We start from the raw sequence: 17,627 nt of genomic DNA, 5'->3' as shown, positions 1-17,627 counted from the left end.
TATACATAACTTTATTGTATCTATTAAGCGCCGATACGTATGGATTTCTAAATATATCATCGTAATGTTTCATCCATTATTCCCTGTCTATTCGATCTCACAGGACCATTAGTGCCAACTCCTGTTCGTCATAAACTTGAAACGAACCCTTATCTATTACCAGGTTACTCAAAGGTGATTTGCATATGATCCTTCGGTTATATTGTATGTCTTGCATGATGCCAACCTAAAACCGTCCCATGTGTGTTTCCATCATGGGGTTTGGCATATTGACCGATGGATCTAAATTTGGATCTTCTAGATAGGTCAACCCCGAAGCTTTAATGCACAAGTCACAACTATGACACCATTTTGGCAGGTAAAATTTCAGTGGTCGCATATAGTTATGAGATGTCAAGTCCACATTAGGTTTTGGAGGAATGCCAGGATACATGCAGTGATATCCACCAAAGATGGATGCTTCCAAGGGTTTTCTTTGAGCCTTCAAATGATTATCGTCGCCAGCAAAGAAATCGTAGATTCTTTCTCAAGTTCAATTATGAAGCTAACAAAGGAGATATTTCAAGTAAAGGACCAGATCAAAGACCTGCATTTTGACGGTGGCGAGGAACCATGGGAACGTCAACACACAAGTACAAAGGACAAAAACGCAATGCTATCGTACAGTCTTCGCTTTCACCCAAAATAGTAAAACAAAACACCGACCCCGTAATATCCACGGAACCAGACGCAATGACCTCTTCCAAGGCTTACAAGGCGCCGAGGAAGTCAGAAGCAGACCCAGGATCAATCTGCAGCACACCCGCATCTTCCTCGAATTGCTCTTCTTCCTCGACACCCCCAGTCGAAAAAGAAAGCAAACCCACATGCACCATATACCCAACGAGAGCAGCCGTCCCCGCCACAGCAGTCGCAATAGAAAGCAACATATCCTTATTACTGGAATCCGCATACGAAGACAGGACCTGCTTCTCCACCGAGCTGAACGCCGAATCAGCCTCAACGGCCTTCTTCAACCGCCTATTCTGGCGCACCTCGCGCAAGAACGGCGTGTTATCCGCCAATGTGCCGAGGAGTGTAGACCCGACAGCGGCGACGGAGATGCGCTCCGGTGCGCGCCATGGCAGGACAGCCGGCACTGTGGGCTGGAAAGCGTGCTTAGTCTCGACGGGAGCGTCGCCGAAACAGCGACTACGCATGCGCTCCGTGTACGCCGCCAGCAGCGGGGCCTTGGAGCGTATGGCATCGCGCAGCCAGGGGAAGGCTAGCTCCGGTACGAGTGCTAGCGAGAGGTAGCCCAGCGCGACGCAGTCCAGCGTTGAAGGGTTGTTGTTGTCGTCGGCAGGGAGTAGACAGGTCTTGCTGCGGGCGAGCATTGCTTCGAGTGGCTCGAAGAAGTCGGCTGTTAGGGCTTCTAGACGGAATTGGTTGGTTTGCGCTGTGCGGCCGAGGAGTTTGGAAACTGTTTCACGGGGCTGCTGGATCAGGTTGCTAGGGATTTGGCCGGATGCTACGGCGGCGGAGTGCTCGCGTTTGCGCTGGTCTTCCATTGCTTGTAGGTCTAACGAGGATAGGCCTAGGTGTTCGGTGCGGGTTTTGGCAGCGGTGTGGAGCTTTGGTGGGAGAATCCATTGGTTTGGCCATTGGAGGAGAGAGCCGTAGGCTGGGGATGTGTTGGCGTAGTAGTTCTGGCTGGTTACGTAGAGGTAGAGGTCGATGAGGGATTGGCCGCGGGATTCGATGAAGGTGGAGAAGCTGGAGGGAGAGTTGATTGTTAGTATTTTGTGTTTGTCGCGCCGTTGTAGGGGTTATGGGGTTCGTACGCAACGCTATCGGCTTTTTGCACGTCGTCTAGGTTTTGATCCAGGTTCCATGCTCCCTCCGAGTATTGACGGAGGTAATCCACGATATTGCGGAACCGGCTCACCCAGACAGAGCCATTCTGGAGAGCGGGGAGCTCACCTATTCGTAAATGACTTGTTAGCTATCTGATTCTGGTGATGCTTTTTTTTTTTGTTCCGGTCACGTCACTGACCTGTTGGGGAGACGGAAGGATCGCTGCTCGCGATTAGCTCCCACGAGTCTTTAGGGAGGACCTCGGAACAGTATGCAATTGCAGCAAGGCATTGTGCGTCAATTGAGGGCAGGGAAAAGGCGGGGCCCCATACATGCAGTTGTAGAACCATGGTGGCTTTGCGCTTGGAGGAGAAGGGACGGCCGTGATTGATTTGGGCGGCCGAATCACGTGTGTTTATCCTCGGGTTCTTGATATAAGCCCCGGAGATATTTGGCTTCTCCTGACTACAAAATACAATGTTTATTCATCTCATTCAAGTTGTATATGGTTTTTACTTAAGAAATTTCTCGCAAAATACAGTATAAATTACTTTCTATTCTCCAAAATGATTCGTTCTCATTTAGATATGCACGAGTTACGATGTATAGCTACATGGACTTCCCACGGCCAAGACCTTCAACATCCCCGAGTCAAAATAGAAATACATATGTAAATAGGACCCCGCCAAGGTGTCGTGCGAGACCCCAAGTTTCTTGAATACTATCAGCAACAAAAAAAAGAAAAAAGAAGCCAAGATGTGGCTTGAATTACAAGCTAGGCAGTGCCATTTAATTCCACCCAAATTATCAACAATTAGCTAACGATATCCCGTCTTGGATACATTACAAATGCTCGAGCATATGTTCCGGGGTTGTATGGGTGTCTCGTGGGAGCGAATCGGATACATCTTCCACTTTGCCCCCAGTATACTCGACCTGGTACGGAGTACTCAGGGCATCAATCGCCGGGCAAAAAGTATTGACGTCAAAGCTCTGTGGGCGTCAGTCATACGACGCAGGGCATCTAGAACACAAAGAGCCTCAATATTCACCGCCCCTCGTAGCACAGCCTAGAGAGCTGAGAACCAGCAATGGCGCCCAACGCATCTGTTGTATACCGCTATTTCTCACAAGGTCCATCTCTGCCCAAGACATAATCCTTGGCCATATACGGAGTACCTAGGCACATCACGAGGTTCTGATTACTATATAGGTATCTCCGATTAGAGTGATATACCCAGCGAATGACCTCATTTAGTGCACGTGGCTATACAAGCCAAGGATGACCAGCCACAACCCTGCCAACCAGTGCCTTGGAAGGCTCCAAGGGTTAATTTTCATGAGCACAGACATACCCTAGGGCCTGAGACATGTTGAGGTCAAAACTCCATGATTCATTGATTTGATGAAATATGGAGATTGTCAGGGCAAGATCCGAGAGCGCTGGGGCCAAAAGCTTACTTAAGGTCACTTGACCTTACCAAAATGGCCTAGCTTACTTCCAAGTTTGGAATAACTGGAATAAAAACAACCTTGGAAATAAAATAAAAAAGCCAATCTCATACAATGCATGGAAGAGCCATGGATAACTACGGATAGACGAAGTGTATCGGGTTCCTAAGTTGAGGGGTAGAGGTGGGGGGAGGAACCTTGGAACAACTATCTGCGAGATCGATTGGACACAGCTTGTCGGGGAATTTCTTCAATGACGACAACATGCAACTGTATCAGTCAAGTGACGGGCCAACGGCCACCGAGGATCCCCGCACGCCCGTATGTTGTATGTTGTATGCATTTCTAGGCCCAGCCATTGTACCTAGAAATACTCACAATAGGCTAACCTCCATTTTGTTGTAGTCGTAGTAATAGCACTAAGGTTACTCCATAGGGCATGTACTAAATGTACTAATATGGCTAGCAAACCCCGAAGCGCTCGGACGGGGCCAAACTCGTATCTTCCTTCCTTATTTCTCCGCTGGGCAGCTTAGCGTTTAACCGCTCATATTACGAGCTAATTATATACACGCTAGGGATGTTGCCGCTATATCTAGACTGGTGAACCTTCAACCTGCCGTGTTGGGTGTACAACAGTCTACCCTATAAATATTCACCCTAATTGAATTTGAATTGAATTTGAATACCCATATAGTGAATCCTATATTATACGTATTGTGATAGAAGGCTTCTTCAGTCTAAGAAGGGAGTAAGATCCGATTGTTATATACGATAATCCTCCCAAGCATACTACTTATGTTGTATATAAATATGCATAACTATATCTTTCCCTTACCATTTTAATTCTCACCTCTTGCCGCTTTTTGACCACTAAGCAAAACTAAGCACGTATATGGGCGGTAACTTGACTATTAAAACAAAAAGTTACCAAGGACCTCACCAGGCAGCCCTGGAATCGATCGAGATACCAATTCGCCGAACAAGATAGTCAAAGACTTCCTAAAACCTATCAGTTTGTCTAAAATCCTACCATTTACATTCGTATTTGATGGAAACGGATACATGGGCTGTACAACATAGGGACTTCATGCGAATCGCAATTCCTTTGAACCAACTCTTTACTGTGGTATACTAACTTAAACATTAGGTCGCAATGCCTTCATCGTTTGGAAGATGCTAAGGCCATTATTTTTTCAAGCGAAGAAGATAGTGTGGCTTTTTATCGGCATTTCAATATGCGGTATGGAAGAGGATATCATGTGGTTTAATCCTGTTTTATGCGGTATTTTTCCACATACTTATGTTGGTCACGAGTAATGCCTTAGAAGCACACCTAAAGACATCAATGGGCACCTAGTTAGCGTGTGGCACATAACCTATGTTTTGACTACCTTTAACCACACCGTGTTTTGACTAGTTGCCTTTAGTCACACCGATTGATGCAAGGGAGAATGACTCCGTATAAAGGCCTCGGTGACTTCTCTTATTCTCTCACGCTTATTTCATTGTGTGGTCATAATATTTCCATCAGTCCGCCAATACTCTCGGGGATATAACTTTCGTCGTTGGTCCATCCACCAATCCCCACCCTAATTGCTCTATTTGCTTTACAATAACCAGGCGCCCTTCAGCCATGGCCTACAACACAAACACCACAGAGCAGGCTCCCATTACATTCACAGTCGACCAGTATGCTGAACTCTACGCTACTCAGTTGGGCATTTTACAGGAGATGGGTTTCTGTGACTCTGAAACTAATATTGAGGCCTTGAAACAAGCAAACGGGAATGTAAATATGGCGGTGGACTTGTTATCTAACTGGTCGAGATAATGTCAAATACTGAGATCGATTATCTGGTTGGAACCAATGCATTCAAAGTAAAAGAATGCGATATTAGATCAATATATAAGGTAATAAGGTAAAAGGCGCTTTGATAGAAGATATGCTAATTATTACATACTAATACTACCATACGGTTTCAAACCGCTTTTATATCTAAGATGTTAAGCCCGAGCCGCTCTAAATTAGAAGAAAGATAGAAATAGAAGCAGCATCATAACACAGATAGGGTTCTCCACTCCCTCTTTCGTTATAACGTATATCCTTAATAAGATATAGTGCTCTAAAATTGAGGGCAGTAGCAATACCATCAACGAACTAACTATTATAGTATAGACGACACTTCTAGGTATAGTCTGCGGTCACTGAGCATCAGTCATTCTACACGTGACTGAACTGAGCATGATCACTGATCCCGAGGTCTGAGTCCGTGCTGACATTTACTCCGAGCCTAAGCCTGAACACCCTCATAAAAGCGGCGGCAGATCAAATAGGAAAGCCCCGCTAAGGAAAGCCCCGCTAGGAAAATCTGGTGCGTATAGGTGCATATAATCGTTTTGGATAGTATGGTGTGATTTAACGCCAGGTTAGGGTCGGGTGCGATATGGAATACCCAATCATGCATTGAACTGGATGCGGCAAATGCGCTGTAAATCATAATAGGAGGCTCGATAAGGATCGCGTCAGATCGATCCTATTTCAGATATGAGGGGGGAAGTGCATGCATAATATGCAGGTCTACTAAATTGGACTACCGATCAATGAGTCATATGGATGTGTAGATTCTAAATGGCTCGTATTTGGTTGATTTGCGGGTGAAATATGCGTCAACTCGACTACCGCGACATCCGCCCTCCGTGACATCCCTGCTAGCTTCGGTGCTAGTGATTTTCTGCGGGATGTTGGCTGGTTAGTGAAACGGGCGGTCAGCTGGGTGTCACCCGCAGTCCCCAGTCTTGTTTATGCACGACATATGCATGGACCGTAAGCAATTAATCAAATGAAACGTTTTAAATAGATAATAATAAAAAAATGAATTGCTCTGTTGGGTATACTAAGTCTATGGTACATGTCGATTCAGATTCGGCCAGATGCAGGAGAGAAACGAAAAACAGGAGAAAGAGAAAAGGAAATCCCCCAAAAAAAAAAGAGAATTAAAAAATCATGCGAACAAGCCAGTATGACAGGTCACAGCGCAGACAAGAGAAAAAAGAAAAGAAGAAAGAAAAAATGCCCAAGTCAATGACGGGACGATCGGAAGGCAATCCCAGTTCATCCTTGGTACCCAGACAGGGGCTTGTAGACAAATTCGGATTTTGTCCAATTAATGTGCAGCGGCTGAGCAGCTGCACCTCTCCACATCTGCGCGTCACAGATGGGTCAAGATCGAACAGATGAAACGAACCCCCGCAGAAGACGGGGGACGTGATCAATAGTGCACGAGGTGAAACGAGACAAAGAGTAAGAAGTAGAAAGGCAATTAATGCACGTCGGGGGGGTAGTAGCGCCGGCGCTAGGTCCCATAGCGAGGAGAGTAAGGTTGCTGAAGAGCGAGGGAACAAAGAAGGAAAATGAAAGAGAATTTAAAAAGAAATGTCCGAGGCCCACTTGGAACAAGTTTTTTTTTCACCACGCGCATTGAGCTGTGGCTAGCGGCGCATCGTTGAATTTGAATGCCAAGAGACGAGAATAGACGGTGGAAGAGCTGATACTCTTTGTGTTGTTCGTCTCAAGTCCAACTTCAAACAAACAAGGGCGTCCTTTTGTTCGGGCAGGGGCATGGTGGAAATTAGGTGTTGAAGGTCCGAATCGAAAACAAAGGTTCGCAGGTAACAGTCGAAACTAGGTCGAAGTCGAAGTCGAGGTCGTGATATCCATGCTGAAGGGTCCAGGTCGTGGGCGGATCTGGTGGACCAGAATGCGCCGGTGTCATCATGTTCGTTGAAGAGAGGAGACTGGACTGTTTATTTCGGCAGCGGAGGCAGAGGGCCCTTAGGAGGAGGACCGGGGCATGGAGGGAACTGAGAAGATCCGACGGAAGGCATTGTGAATGGTTTGGAAGGGTTGGAAGGTTGAAAAGGGTTTTGAGTTGATAGTAGTTGTTCAGGTTGACAACAGACTGGAATAGACTTAAGGAGCTAGTAATATGTAGCAGAATAGTGTAGAGTAGAGTTGAGTGGATGGAGAGAAGAAGGGGAAGGAAAAAGGTTACCAGAGCAGGATTCTTATAGAAATGAAAGTCTGCCCTTCCGCCCTCCCCAACCTTTCCGTTCAACCGTCATAAATTCATCCCTAAAAATCCCCATCGAACATCCCTGCCATGAACAGGAGGCTGAGTATCCACCTGATCTGACGTAGGGAATTAATTGGTGTTTTATTTGCTCGAATTAACCCGGTGGATGAATAATACAACCCTAAGTGGGAAATCCAATGGAAAATTCCCATTTTTTTCTAGAAGCTCCCCACTACAACATACCCTTGGTACTTCTAGTGTGGCGCCGTGTGCTTACTGCAAACCACTAGTGGAGGAAGGGGAGGAAGGAAATGAGAAATGAGACATAGTAATCAAACATATATGCCGTGCAACCTCACTATATACATCCTACAGCTGAAAGTCCAGGGTATATGGCCTAACTAATGCAGCTATTTAAATTTCTGCTCAGGTCTCACGAGTGCCCCCCCTCTGTATGTATAGTAAATCATGAAACCACGCGAGATGACAACTGGTAAAGGGCAATCTCCCGTGGGCCCACCAAGGCTCCATAGGGACGGTTCCTTGATGCGGTGAGAACGGCTTTTTTTTTCCTATTTTCTTTTCTTTTTTGAATATTTCTTTTTGTCGTACAAACTGTACCCCTGTAACTGAAATATGATAAATGACATATGCTGTAGGTCCAATCACCATTAATCCTATATGACTCAATAGGAGAAAACAATAAGAAATCAGGTCACAACACGTGCATGCATGTTTGCAGATCCTAACGATGAGAGGTAAAAAAAAAAAAAGCAAAGAAATTAAAATAAAAAGAAAAATGGAAAAAGAAAAAGAAAAAAAGCAAAAGTAAAATATCATTAGGAGATTATCCCATTCATTTTTTGCTTCCCGTCGATTTAGGGTCAAACGGGATGGCCGATTCGTATTGATTACACACTAAAAGGGCGTGACAGCCGAGTTCCCAGAATGCTGGGATTACAAAATAAGGATAAGCCTGTTTATCCTACGGAGTACAACATATGCATTCCTTCCAAATTGATATGATATATCATAGATATTGTACATATCAAATATACTAACTTAACCAGGCTCATATGCACATATACGCCATCCAGATAACAACAGAGTAGTACGGGATCAGGGGCCAAAATGTAAAGGTGGTAAAAAAAAAAGTGAATATGAATATGAAAATAGAATAAATAAAAAAAATAAAAAATAAAAAAATGCAAACGGCAGGGTTAAAATCTCGAATCGAAGACCCATCCTAAACCGTGGTTTTTATCCGTGTCACCCAAACCAAATAAAGTCGTGAGACATGCAAGAATAGAAAGATCCTTTTGGGGTGTAATACATATATGAGTTCCTTAACTTCCAACGGGTTTCGGTTTTAGTTCGGTTGACGGGGTATGTTTATGTTGTATGGCACTTCGGCTATTATTTCATATTTCATATTTCATATTGTTATATTGTTATATTGTGCTCCGTATTCCGTATTCCGTCCCCTCTTATCTTTCTAGTATCGTCTACCATTCCCGCTTAGGCCCCCCTAGGGCTCTACAACATAGTAATAACAACATGTAATACAAATCAAGGCCGATTTTTGGGTCGTTTTGTCGTATACCATCATTCCCCGCGGAGTACGGAGTACAGAGGCGATTAACCTCCACCTATAGGAAGTGTGGCTGAGGGGGTCCCTGGGTAGGATCGTCTTGCTGCAGAGGACTGTGCATTGCACATCGTCATTTTGAAAGTATGCCGGATAGCGTTGTAGCACATCTGAAGAAAGAAGGATCCCTGTATACAATTTGACCCCAGCCCTCATAATTATTGGCTTTTAGTGAATATTACATCGAGAGGGGTTTGTCTAACTCCCCCCTCCCCCAATCTCCCTAGTGGTTGCATTGTGCACATCACTGGGCCTTAGGTTTCACGGTGGGAGATCTACTCCATCCCTGGTGTGGCGTTCATGGCATGATCACTATAGGTAGCGGTTACTTACTCCTGTTGGATATGTGTGGTGTGAGCATCTTGCGTAAACTGGATGTGTAAATGTATATAACGTACAAACTACTACCATGTACTACTTGAGTAAATTCCCCAGCTTCGGGATGTTTACAGTGTTCCCCGGAAATTATCTGGGGCCTAAAATAATGCAATGGTTTCCTGTTAGTTCCTTAACCTTGGCTTTTTTTTTTTGTGTCACGGCACTTAGTAAATCTAGGCAGAGAGATTATTACATGAGAATTATCATTATTATACTCTGTACTTCTGTAGGAATATATATTTAAATGCACTCTGCCCTATATAGTAATGCCATGCTAATGCTCATCTGCCCTAAGTGCGGGTATGTATACAACATACAACGGTACCGCTCGGGATTTGCAAGACCCCGCAAATGTTCAAAGGGGCAGGTGATAGGAACTTACAAATGGCTTAAGAATAATTGGAACTCCATACGGAGTATGTACGGAGTAATCCGGATATTAAAAACGGTATAATTTGACTACCTTGCTTACCGTGTCTGATAAAAAAAAAAAAGAGGTAAGGTATTACGGAGTACAGAGAGTACAGAGTGGGGGTGTTAAGTGGCAAACGTATCCATGGCCCATGATGGGAATTTATGCGACCACGCGGGTGTACCTGAGCTAAAGCCCGGGGAACCAAGAAAGGGGAAAATAAAAAGTGGGAAAAAGTGGCAAAAAAGAATAAAAAAAAAGAGGAATGGAAAGAACACATGGGAAAGAAAACTCTACCCATGAACTAGCGATCCACAAACTTCCAAGGTTCAATAAACGATTCTAATTAGGTCAAGTTCACTCCACTTGGTTTCCATCTCACCATTCCCACACCGTTAAGGAAAAATAGAAGTGGAGTTGTGATTTAGGAGTCGGAGATATATAGCCTACAACATAGGTTCCAAGGTTCGGCTTTCCAAACAGATCGGAAATTTGCCCCTGATCGTAGTACGATCGGTTTGAGATATTCAAATAGCCTGTTTATTGGCTGTAGATTTAAAGGCCAAGGGATTCTAAAAAAAAAAAAAAAATGGTTCTGATGCTTAGGTACAAAACTAGGTATGACGCTACGCTACATAATACAGCAAATAGAATATAAAAGAAAAAAAAGAAAAATCAATTGCACTAAATTTCGGTACTGGAGGATGCTCGTGGCCCCCCGAACCCAGCACATCGGAACTAAAATACTTCTCCATTGAAGTGTTGGGATCACGGGACAAGATGGAGACGGGCTGTTTCAGGAAAAGCTCCACTTCAAAATCTTCTAGCTTGCCTTCTGGAAGTTGCGGCCCGAGGTTGCGAGAGCCCATACCACATGGGGGTTTTTAGATTGGGTGGAATCGAAATGTCTCCGAGGATATTGGAATATGTAAGACAGACTAATTTCATGCCATTGTCCGTGTTGTCGTAGAGTGTCATGAATGCGACCGAGACATGTAAACAGAAAGTCGTATACGGAGTAGTCAAGTTAATATCACGCTACGTCTTATGGCATGCAGATCATCGAGATAGCGCTGGTTGCATGCGCCCGGGGTTCCCGTGGCTGATATTTTAGTCTCAGCGGTTGTGCCTGAAGAAGTCATCTGGGGAGTATGACAGCCCGCCACTTGTGTAACCTGCCTGATCTTGGTGACATCAACCTACCGATCATAGCACCTTACAGTGCAATGTCCCGTGGTGGCCCGGTAGTGGGAAGATGTTGTGCTCTCCCAAGTGGCACATAGCCTCGTAGACCGGAGTCGATGTACCGCGTGATATGAGTCGCCAAGTCCATGATTTTACAAGATGAGACAAAAGTCTCTGACACAGTGTTTGCGACGCGGGCAAATTGAAGCAAAATCTTGTATCGTTTGCAGGGGGTTGAAACAAAATACATCACCAATAGTTCTCGCAGTGCCGGCGGTGTCACAGGGCCCTTTGCGACTGATCATTCTACCACGGCTGCCCACATTACGAGTTTGAGAGAGATGTCCACGGGTCGGCCATATTGGACATTGCCAGGTCCACAGGTCCGCACTTGCTGACCTATCTTGGATCAACCGTCATCAACAGAAGCCTGAGCTTGAGTTGAAATCCATTCTTCCATCAGAGGTTGCCGATTTGAGTCAGATAGCCCCGCACTTGGTCTGGTTTTATCCCCCTTGCGGGTGATCAACAGACATAACACCCATCCATGAATATTGAAGCTCTCATAATGGGTGTTGAAACGGAGCTTCTTTTCGTCACCGCCAGTCGTGTCTTCGGGTGGCACCTGGTCTCTCCTAGTTGTCCGACTTTTCTTGCTTGACCGACGTCCCTTCCCCAGCGCAACTTCATCCTCGGATTCGGGAATGTTGTGCAATTCCAGATCAGCCTCACTGTCACTCTCGATCATAATTTCGCCATCTGTCGAGTTCACCGGGTTGGTAGTCGTATCCCCTGAGACATGGTCTGGTTTCAGCTCCATTCTCAAATCTTGATCCTGGTTTTCCTTTCCGTGGAATGTCTTATTGCGTGTGAGGAGCGAATGGCGGGTGCGGGATTCGCGGAGGAAGATGGCCACTTCGAATTCATCTAGGCAATGTGTTAACATACCTGGTTCGTTATACGAGAAATAGCCAGGGGTCTATACCTTCTGCAATGACATCCTTGACCGGTTTGCCCTTCCTGCGCATGAACAACCGCTCATTCTCTTCGCGCAGCTTCGGAAGGACCAACGGTCGAACAGCAGCGATGACGCGAGGAAGGACAGGATCCCGGGAGTCCAAGAGCCATCGTGAATCAGATGGAGATTCCAGATAAATGCGACATTCCAGCACTGAGTATTTGCTAATGCGAAGGTATCGTCGAATGGGAGCCATGTTCGAATGTGTTGCGCAAGGGTGTGGTCAAAGGCTTCCCCAATAACCTCAGGTCATGCCAAGCGCTTTTGCCGCCGATGTTCCGATTGGCGATAGAGACGCGTCCAAGAGCTGAAAGGACTCTCTCTCTCCTCCCTTTCAAGGGGGCTGTCAACCACGTTCCTTCAAACCCCTTTTAATCATTCCAGTATTTCTACCGTATTCCATCAAGAACAAAAAGATGGCACATCCACACACATCGGGACACAGGAAGGACCTTATCTCCTAGCCACGTGACCTAATCACCGCAACCGGAATCGGAGACCCATGAAATGACTCCCAAGGTCCTCAATACGCTAGTCTCAAGTACCGGGTACTTCCGGCTACACCCACAATTGTGTGGGTGATCAAGTACCAGATACCATGATGAGAGTGTGTAAAAACTCCGTCTTGACGTCTTCGTGCCCCCAAGGTCCCCATGGATCCCCTCCAGGGCTGCAGATGATTAATATAATCAAGATCCTGCAAAATCTGATTCGGTCTTGATTCTGTCCATTTAAAGGAACTGATTGATTTATTATCTCTATATCGGCTGAATTTTCCGGTCCTTGCTCTCAGGGTACTCATTCTGGCTAGAAAAACCCATCGAAAGTCTGCACCGTGCGACTTCACAGTGCGACTTATTTACACGAGCAGTGGGAAGAAGAAGCCTTTTATTTCCTTCTCGCTATCTTCTGTTCAATCAGTATCCACAAAGCACGACATTGTCAGGATCTCCTGATAATTTCATGCGTGGTTAGTGGACTAACTACGCATCTCGCCTACCATTGAGGACCTTGGGGATTGCGGTCAACTAGCCTCCCACAACCCCCCCTGAAAGTTCATTTGTCTCATCTTACCTTAATCACAAATTCTTCTCTCCTCAATTGGGACACTTGGCATCCTTGTCTACATCTCTTATAGTATTCTGTGCACTTCATTGGTTCCCACGGACGTTCCTTTGTCCCACCTCTACAGAATGGAATCTTACTCCACTCTCCTCAAGCGCGAGGATGCTTGTGAATCCGGCAATGAGTTCGACGGCCGCATGGGCCTGCGGATTTCCTCCATCTTTGTGATCATGGCTGGCTCCATGTTTGGTGCTCTGTTCCCCGTCTTCGCCCGTCGCTTTAGCAAAAACGGTGGATTCCCCAAATGGGCCTTTTTCGTCGCCAAGTACTTCGGATCCGGTGTGATCATTGCGACTGCTTTCATTCACCTGCTGGGTCCCGCCGAGGAGGCACTTAAAAACGAGTGCTTGACCGGCCCAATTACTGAATACAGTTGGGTCGAGGGCATCATCCTCATGACCGTTATTGTTCTCTTTTTTGTGGAGTTGATGGTTATGCGTTTCTCGCACTTTGGCCAAGGCCATTTGCACGATGAGGAAGGCAATACCCACACCCAACTCGACGACCACTCTATTGCCAACGAAACCAACGAGCCGAAGAGTCACATGCCAGGGGAGGACCACCTTGGTCATACCCGTGAGCATCACGATAACAGCCACTCCGAAACTGACATCCAAGCGGCTGAGGACTACGCCGCTCAGCTTACTTCGATCTTCATCCTGGAGTTCGGTATCATCTTCCACTCTGTCTTCATTGGTCTCACTCTTGCAGTGTCTGGTGCCGAGTTCACTACCCTTTATATTGTGCTTGTCTTCCACCAAACCTTTGAAGGACTTGGTCTTGGTTCTCGTCTGGCTACCATTCCCTGGCCCAAATCGAAGCGCAACACTCCCTACCTCCTGGGCTTTGGCTTTGGAATCTCGACTCCGATTGCTATTGCTATTGGCTTGGGTGTTCGAAACAGCTACCCGCCTACCGGCCGAACCACACTCATCGTCAACGGTGTCTTTGACTCTATCTCCGCTGGAATTCTCATTTACACTGCCCTCGTCGAGCTGATGGCGCATGAGTTCATGTTCAGTCACTCCATGCGCAAGGCTCCCATCCGCGAGGTGCTGATTGCCTTCTTCCTTCTTTGTGCCGGAGCTGCCCTCATGGCGTTGCTGGGCAAATGGGCATAGAGACATCTCTGTTGCTGCCGTGATGATAATTAAAAGTCAGGGGACATTCTTCCCAATGATTCATGTCTTTGCTTTGCCAAAAATTTCTATTATGGTCAAAAATCGTTTCTGCATTTGTGATACCCACGGGGTCCGGGCTAGTTTTAGCCATATTCATGTTCGGCGTTATTTTAACGAGTTTATCTACTTAAGCCGATGAATGAAAAACTATCAGAACCATTCAACTGAGGGCAATCAAACAGTAAATCAATAGATAGGTAAAAATACTAGTTGTAGACCTTGGTAGGCCCAGCAAGATCGATCTTAATATTTCCGCATATGTAACCCATGTGCTTTGACACCACGAGACATACCAAGCTCAACTCTAGTTAAAGCCAACCGTAGATAAGCTATTGGCTTAATTCTTATTGTACGCTTAACCATTTCCACCGTAGGGCTGATTCCTGATAGGGGCCTTCCCCGGTACAACAGGTTGAAAGTGAAATAAGCAGCAGCGGATTACCAGGGGGTGTTTTGTTTGACACCCTTGATCCCTCCAGTCTTATCTGAAAGGACCACAACCCAAATTTCTCCCAACTCCATCTCTCAAGGGCTGTCGAAATGGCGTCAGCACGAAACTTGACCGCACTCCCTGGGTGCGATGAATCCAAGGCTGCGACTCAAGACGCTATCAACCAAGTTGACACTGCTAATTCATCGGGTACATCGCTGAAGCAGCAGGGTCTGTCAGACGTCTTCACTATTGTGAGTGTCTCATCCTGGTCTATACATGCCAGGTTATCATCTTGCTTTTCCCCCACTCGCGGTTCAAGTCAGCAACTGATAAGGTGACTAACTGGATGTCATTTCAATAGTTTGCATGCGGCTTCGGCCTGGTTAGCGATGGATACCAAAACAATTTGATGTGGGTCGAGTGATTGCTTCCATACATGACTATGTCTAACCGCGCGGAACACCTCACAGGACCATGACCAATGTCCTCCTTAAAAAGGAATATCCTAAGGAGTACACTAGCACCGTCAGCACGCGCGTTTCGAATGCTCTACTCGTCGGCGAAGTCATTGGACAGGTTGTTATTGGGTAGGGACGGACAGCACACTACTAAAAGTTAGGGCTATGGAAAGGTTCTGACGACTGACGATGCTATACCAGACTGACATGCGACTATCTCGGTCGTAAGAGAGCCATCGTCTTCACAACCCTTATGATTGTCATCGGAGGTATTCTCGCTACAGCCTCGCATGGCGTTACCATCGATGGCATGTTCTGGATGATGACGATTGCCCGTGGCGTTGTCGGGTTCGGCAAGTAAACCTTCAACAAAGACATCATTCTGGTTTGATTGCACTGCTAACTAACTAGCTCCAGGCGCCGGCGGCGAGTATCCGGCCTCTTCAACTTCCGCCTCCGAAGCAGCAAACGATCTAATCCCGGAGTACCGTGGCCCGGCATTCATCATGGTAACCAACTACCCCTTGTCGTTCGGGGGCCCATTAGCGGTTTCAATCTTCTTGATGGTATTCATGGCCTGTCAGCAATCCCACTACAGCACCGTGTGGCGGGTGTGCTTTGGCATAGGATGTTTCTGGCCGCTCTTGATATTCTACCTCCGAATCCGCATGCTGAACTCAGTCTTGTACCGACGCGGAGCGATCAAGAAGCACGTCCCTTACATGCTCGTGCTACGGTATTACTGGAAAGCATTGATTGGCACTTGCGGTGCTTGGTTCCTCTACGGTAAGAGAGCTCCTTCCCCCCAAGTACTTGCTGAGGCACAGAAACTAATATGTTCAGACTTTGTCACTTTCCCTAACGGCGTCTTCTCCGGTACAATCATCTCCTCGGTCGTACACGACGGCACAATCCTGAAAACAGGCGAATGGCAGCTTCTCCTCGGTGCAATCGCGCTGCCGGGTGTTTTCCTCGGAGCCCTTCTCTGCGACCGTCTTGGCCGCAAGCCCATCATGATGATTGGCTTCAGCGGATACCTGATCTTTGGCCTAATCATCGGTTGCGCCTACGACCGCATTACCAAAATCGTGCCTCTCTTCGTCGTCTTCTATGGTCTGATGCAGAGCTCTGGCAATTTCGGTCCGGGAAATATGCTCGGGTTGATTTCGTCTGAGTCGTACGCTACCGGTGTTCGTGGGACTTGTTACGGGCTCTCTGCGGCTATTGGGAAGGCGGGTGCTGCTATCGGTACGCAGGCGTTTCAACCTATCAAGGATCGTCTGGGGAACAAGTGGACTTTCATTATTGCTGCTATTTGTGGCGTCGTTGGAATCTTGGTTACTTTCTTCTTTGTGCCTGATTTGACGGGTGAAGACTTGAGGGTGCGCGATGAGAAGTTCCGTGCTTATCTTGTTTCAAACGGCTGGGATGGCGATATGGGCGAGGATGATTTGAAGGCGACTGCCGATCAGGTCATGGCCCGGGGTCTTCCTAATGGTGATGATACACTCGCGACCTAGACGGTGAATGGCCGAAGACCAGCAATGGGTATGGTCCCAGATGAACTCAAAACCAACAGTTGCTCGGACCTCGATTGTTGAGGTAGAGCCACGATGGGATATCCACATAATCGTAATCAATACACGAAATCTTCAAATGCCTCAAAGTATACAAGTATTTAGTATCTTTACTAGATGCCAGATAGCCACCTAGTCCTAGAGACATGGTAAAATATAGAAAATAAGCACAACCATACGTAAACCTTGGCTTGAAGCTTAAAGCACAGACCAACGCTAAACCTCGGTCCCATCTCCGCCCATCTGTCCACACCCAAACTCCTTACCTTTCTCCAATTCCCCTCCAATCCATCCCCATAAACACACAATGCGTCTCACCTCCATTCTCGTCGCAGCCCTGGGCTCCCTCGCGGCCGCCGCCGACCTCGGCATCGAAGTAACCCACGCCGTCGAATGCACCCGCAAGACCATCAAGGGCGACGGAGTTGCCATGCACTACCGCGGCACTTTGCAGTCCGACGGATCCGAGTTCGATTCCAGCTACAAGCGCAACGCGCCTTTGACTTTCAAGCTGGGTACCGGTCGTGTCATCAAGGGGTGAGTTGGAAGCTATCCGGTGGGGGGCTGTTTGAAGATGTCAATCGTGGAATTGCATACAAACATCCCCATCCCCATTATCTTGGTTATTCACGTGGAAGCTAGAAGCTAATTGGTGTGTTCGTTGGATACAGATGGGACCAGGGCTTGCTTGACATGTGCATTGGCGAGAAGCGCACGCTGACTATCCCGCCCGAGTTCGGCTACGGCGACCGCGGTGTTGGCCCTATCCCCGGTGGTGCGACGTTGGTGTTCGAGACCGAGTTGGTCGGTATTGACGGTGTGAAGGATGAGCTTTGAATTAGCGGTGT

At 46.8% G+C, this 17,627-nt stretch overlaps 6 protein-coding genes across 6 annotated transcripts; 4 read left to right on the top strand and 2 right to left on the bottom strand.

The window, feature by feature from the left end:
- Positions 1-749: 749 nt before the first annotated feature.
- Positions 750-2,257, bottom strand: N7516_004693 (glutathione S-transferase family protein; the record flags this gene model as incomplete). The annotated part of the gene is made up of 3 exons (XM_057217413.1): positions 2,036-2,257; positions 1,824-1,962; positions 750-1,755 (listed from the first exon to the last, which is right to left on the bottom strand). The coding sequence occupies exons 1-3, from the start codon at positions 2,184-2,186 to the stop codon at positions 750-752; spliced, it is 1,296 nt and encodes a 431-aa protein (XP_057079296.1). The 5' UTR covers positions 2,187-2,257.
- Positions 2,258-4,924: 2,667 nt separating this feature from the next.
- Positions 4,925-5,122, top strand: N7516_004692 (uncharacterized protein; the record flags this gene model as incomplete). Its single annotated transcript, XM_057217412.1, has 1 exon — positions 4,925-5,122. One exon carries the CDS (start codon positions 4,925-4,927, stop codon positions 5,120-5,122), a length of 198 nt encoding a protein of 65 aa, XP_057079295.1.
- Positions 5,123-11,396: 6,274 nt separating this feature from the next.
- Positions 11,397-12,238, bottom strand: N7516_004691 (uncharacterized protein; the record flags this gene model as incomplete). Its single annotated transcript, XM_057217411.1, has 2 exons — positions 11,973-12,238; positions 11,397-11,914 (listed from the first exon to the last, which is right to left on the bottom strand). The coding sequence occupies exons 1-2, from the start codon at positions 12,199-12,201 to the stop codon at positions 11,397-11,399; spliced, it is 747 nt and encodes a 248-aa protein (XP_057079294.1). The 5' UTR covers positions 12,202-12,238.
- Positions 12,239-13,198: 960 nt separating this feature from the next.
- On the top strand, positions 13,199-14,251 carry zrfB (low-affinity Zn(2+) transporter ZRT2; the record flags this gene model as incomplete). The annotated part of the gene is made up of 1 exon (XM_057217410.1): positions 13,199-14,251. The coding sequence occupies one exon, from the start codon at positions 13,199-13,201 to the stop codon at positions 14,249-14,251; it is 1,053 nt and encodes a 350-aa protein (XP_057079293.1).
- Positions 14,252-14,851: 600 nt separating this feature from the next.
- Positions 14,852-16,722, top strand: N7516_004689 (uncharacterized protein; the record flags this gene model as incomplete). Its single annotated transcript, XM_057217409.1, has 6 exons — positions 14,852-14,995; positions 15,106-15,155; positions 15,215-15,331; positions 15,404-15,555; positions 15,620-15,988; positions 16,046-16,722. 6 exons carry the CDS (start codon positions 14,852-14,854, stop codon positions 16,720-16,722), a joined length of 1,509 nt encoding a protein of 502 aa, XP_057079292.1.
- A 364-nt stretch (positions 16,723-17,086) lies between these two features.
- fkbp3 (peptidylprolyl isomerase family protein FPR2) lies at positions 17,087-17,616 on the top strand (the record flags this gene model as incomplete). Its single annotated transcript, XM_057217408.1, has 2 exons — positions 17,087-17,316; positions 17,451-17,616. 2 exons carry the CDS (start codon positions 17,087-17,089, stop codon positions 17,614-17,616), a joined length of 396 nt encoding a protein of 131 aa, XP_057079291.1.
- Between the last annotated feature and the right edge of the window lie 11 nt (positions 17,617-17,627).

The sequence above is a fragment of the Penicillium verrucosum genome (genome assembly GCF_028828655.1).
Source record: "Penicillium verrucosum strain IBT 35672 chromosome Unknown utg000001l_segment0_segment0, whole genome shotgun sequence".
NCBI classification, from domain to species: Eukaryota; Fungi; Ascomycota; class Eurotiomycetes; order Eurotiales; family Aspergillaceae; genus Penicillium; species Penicillium verrucosum.
This window is presented reverse-complemented; position numbering and strand designations above follow the sequence as displayed.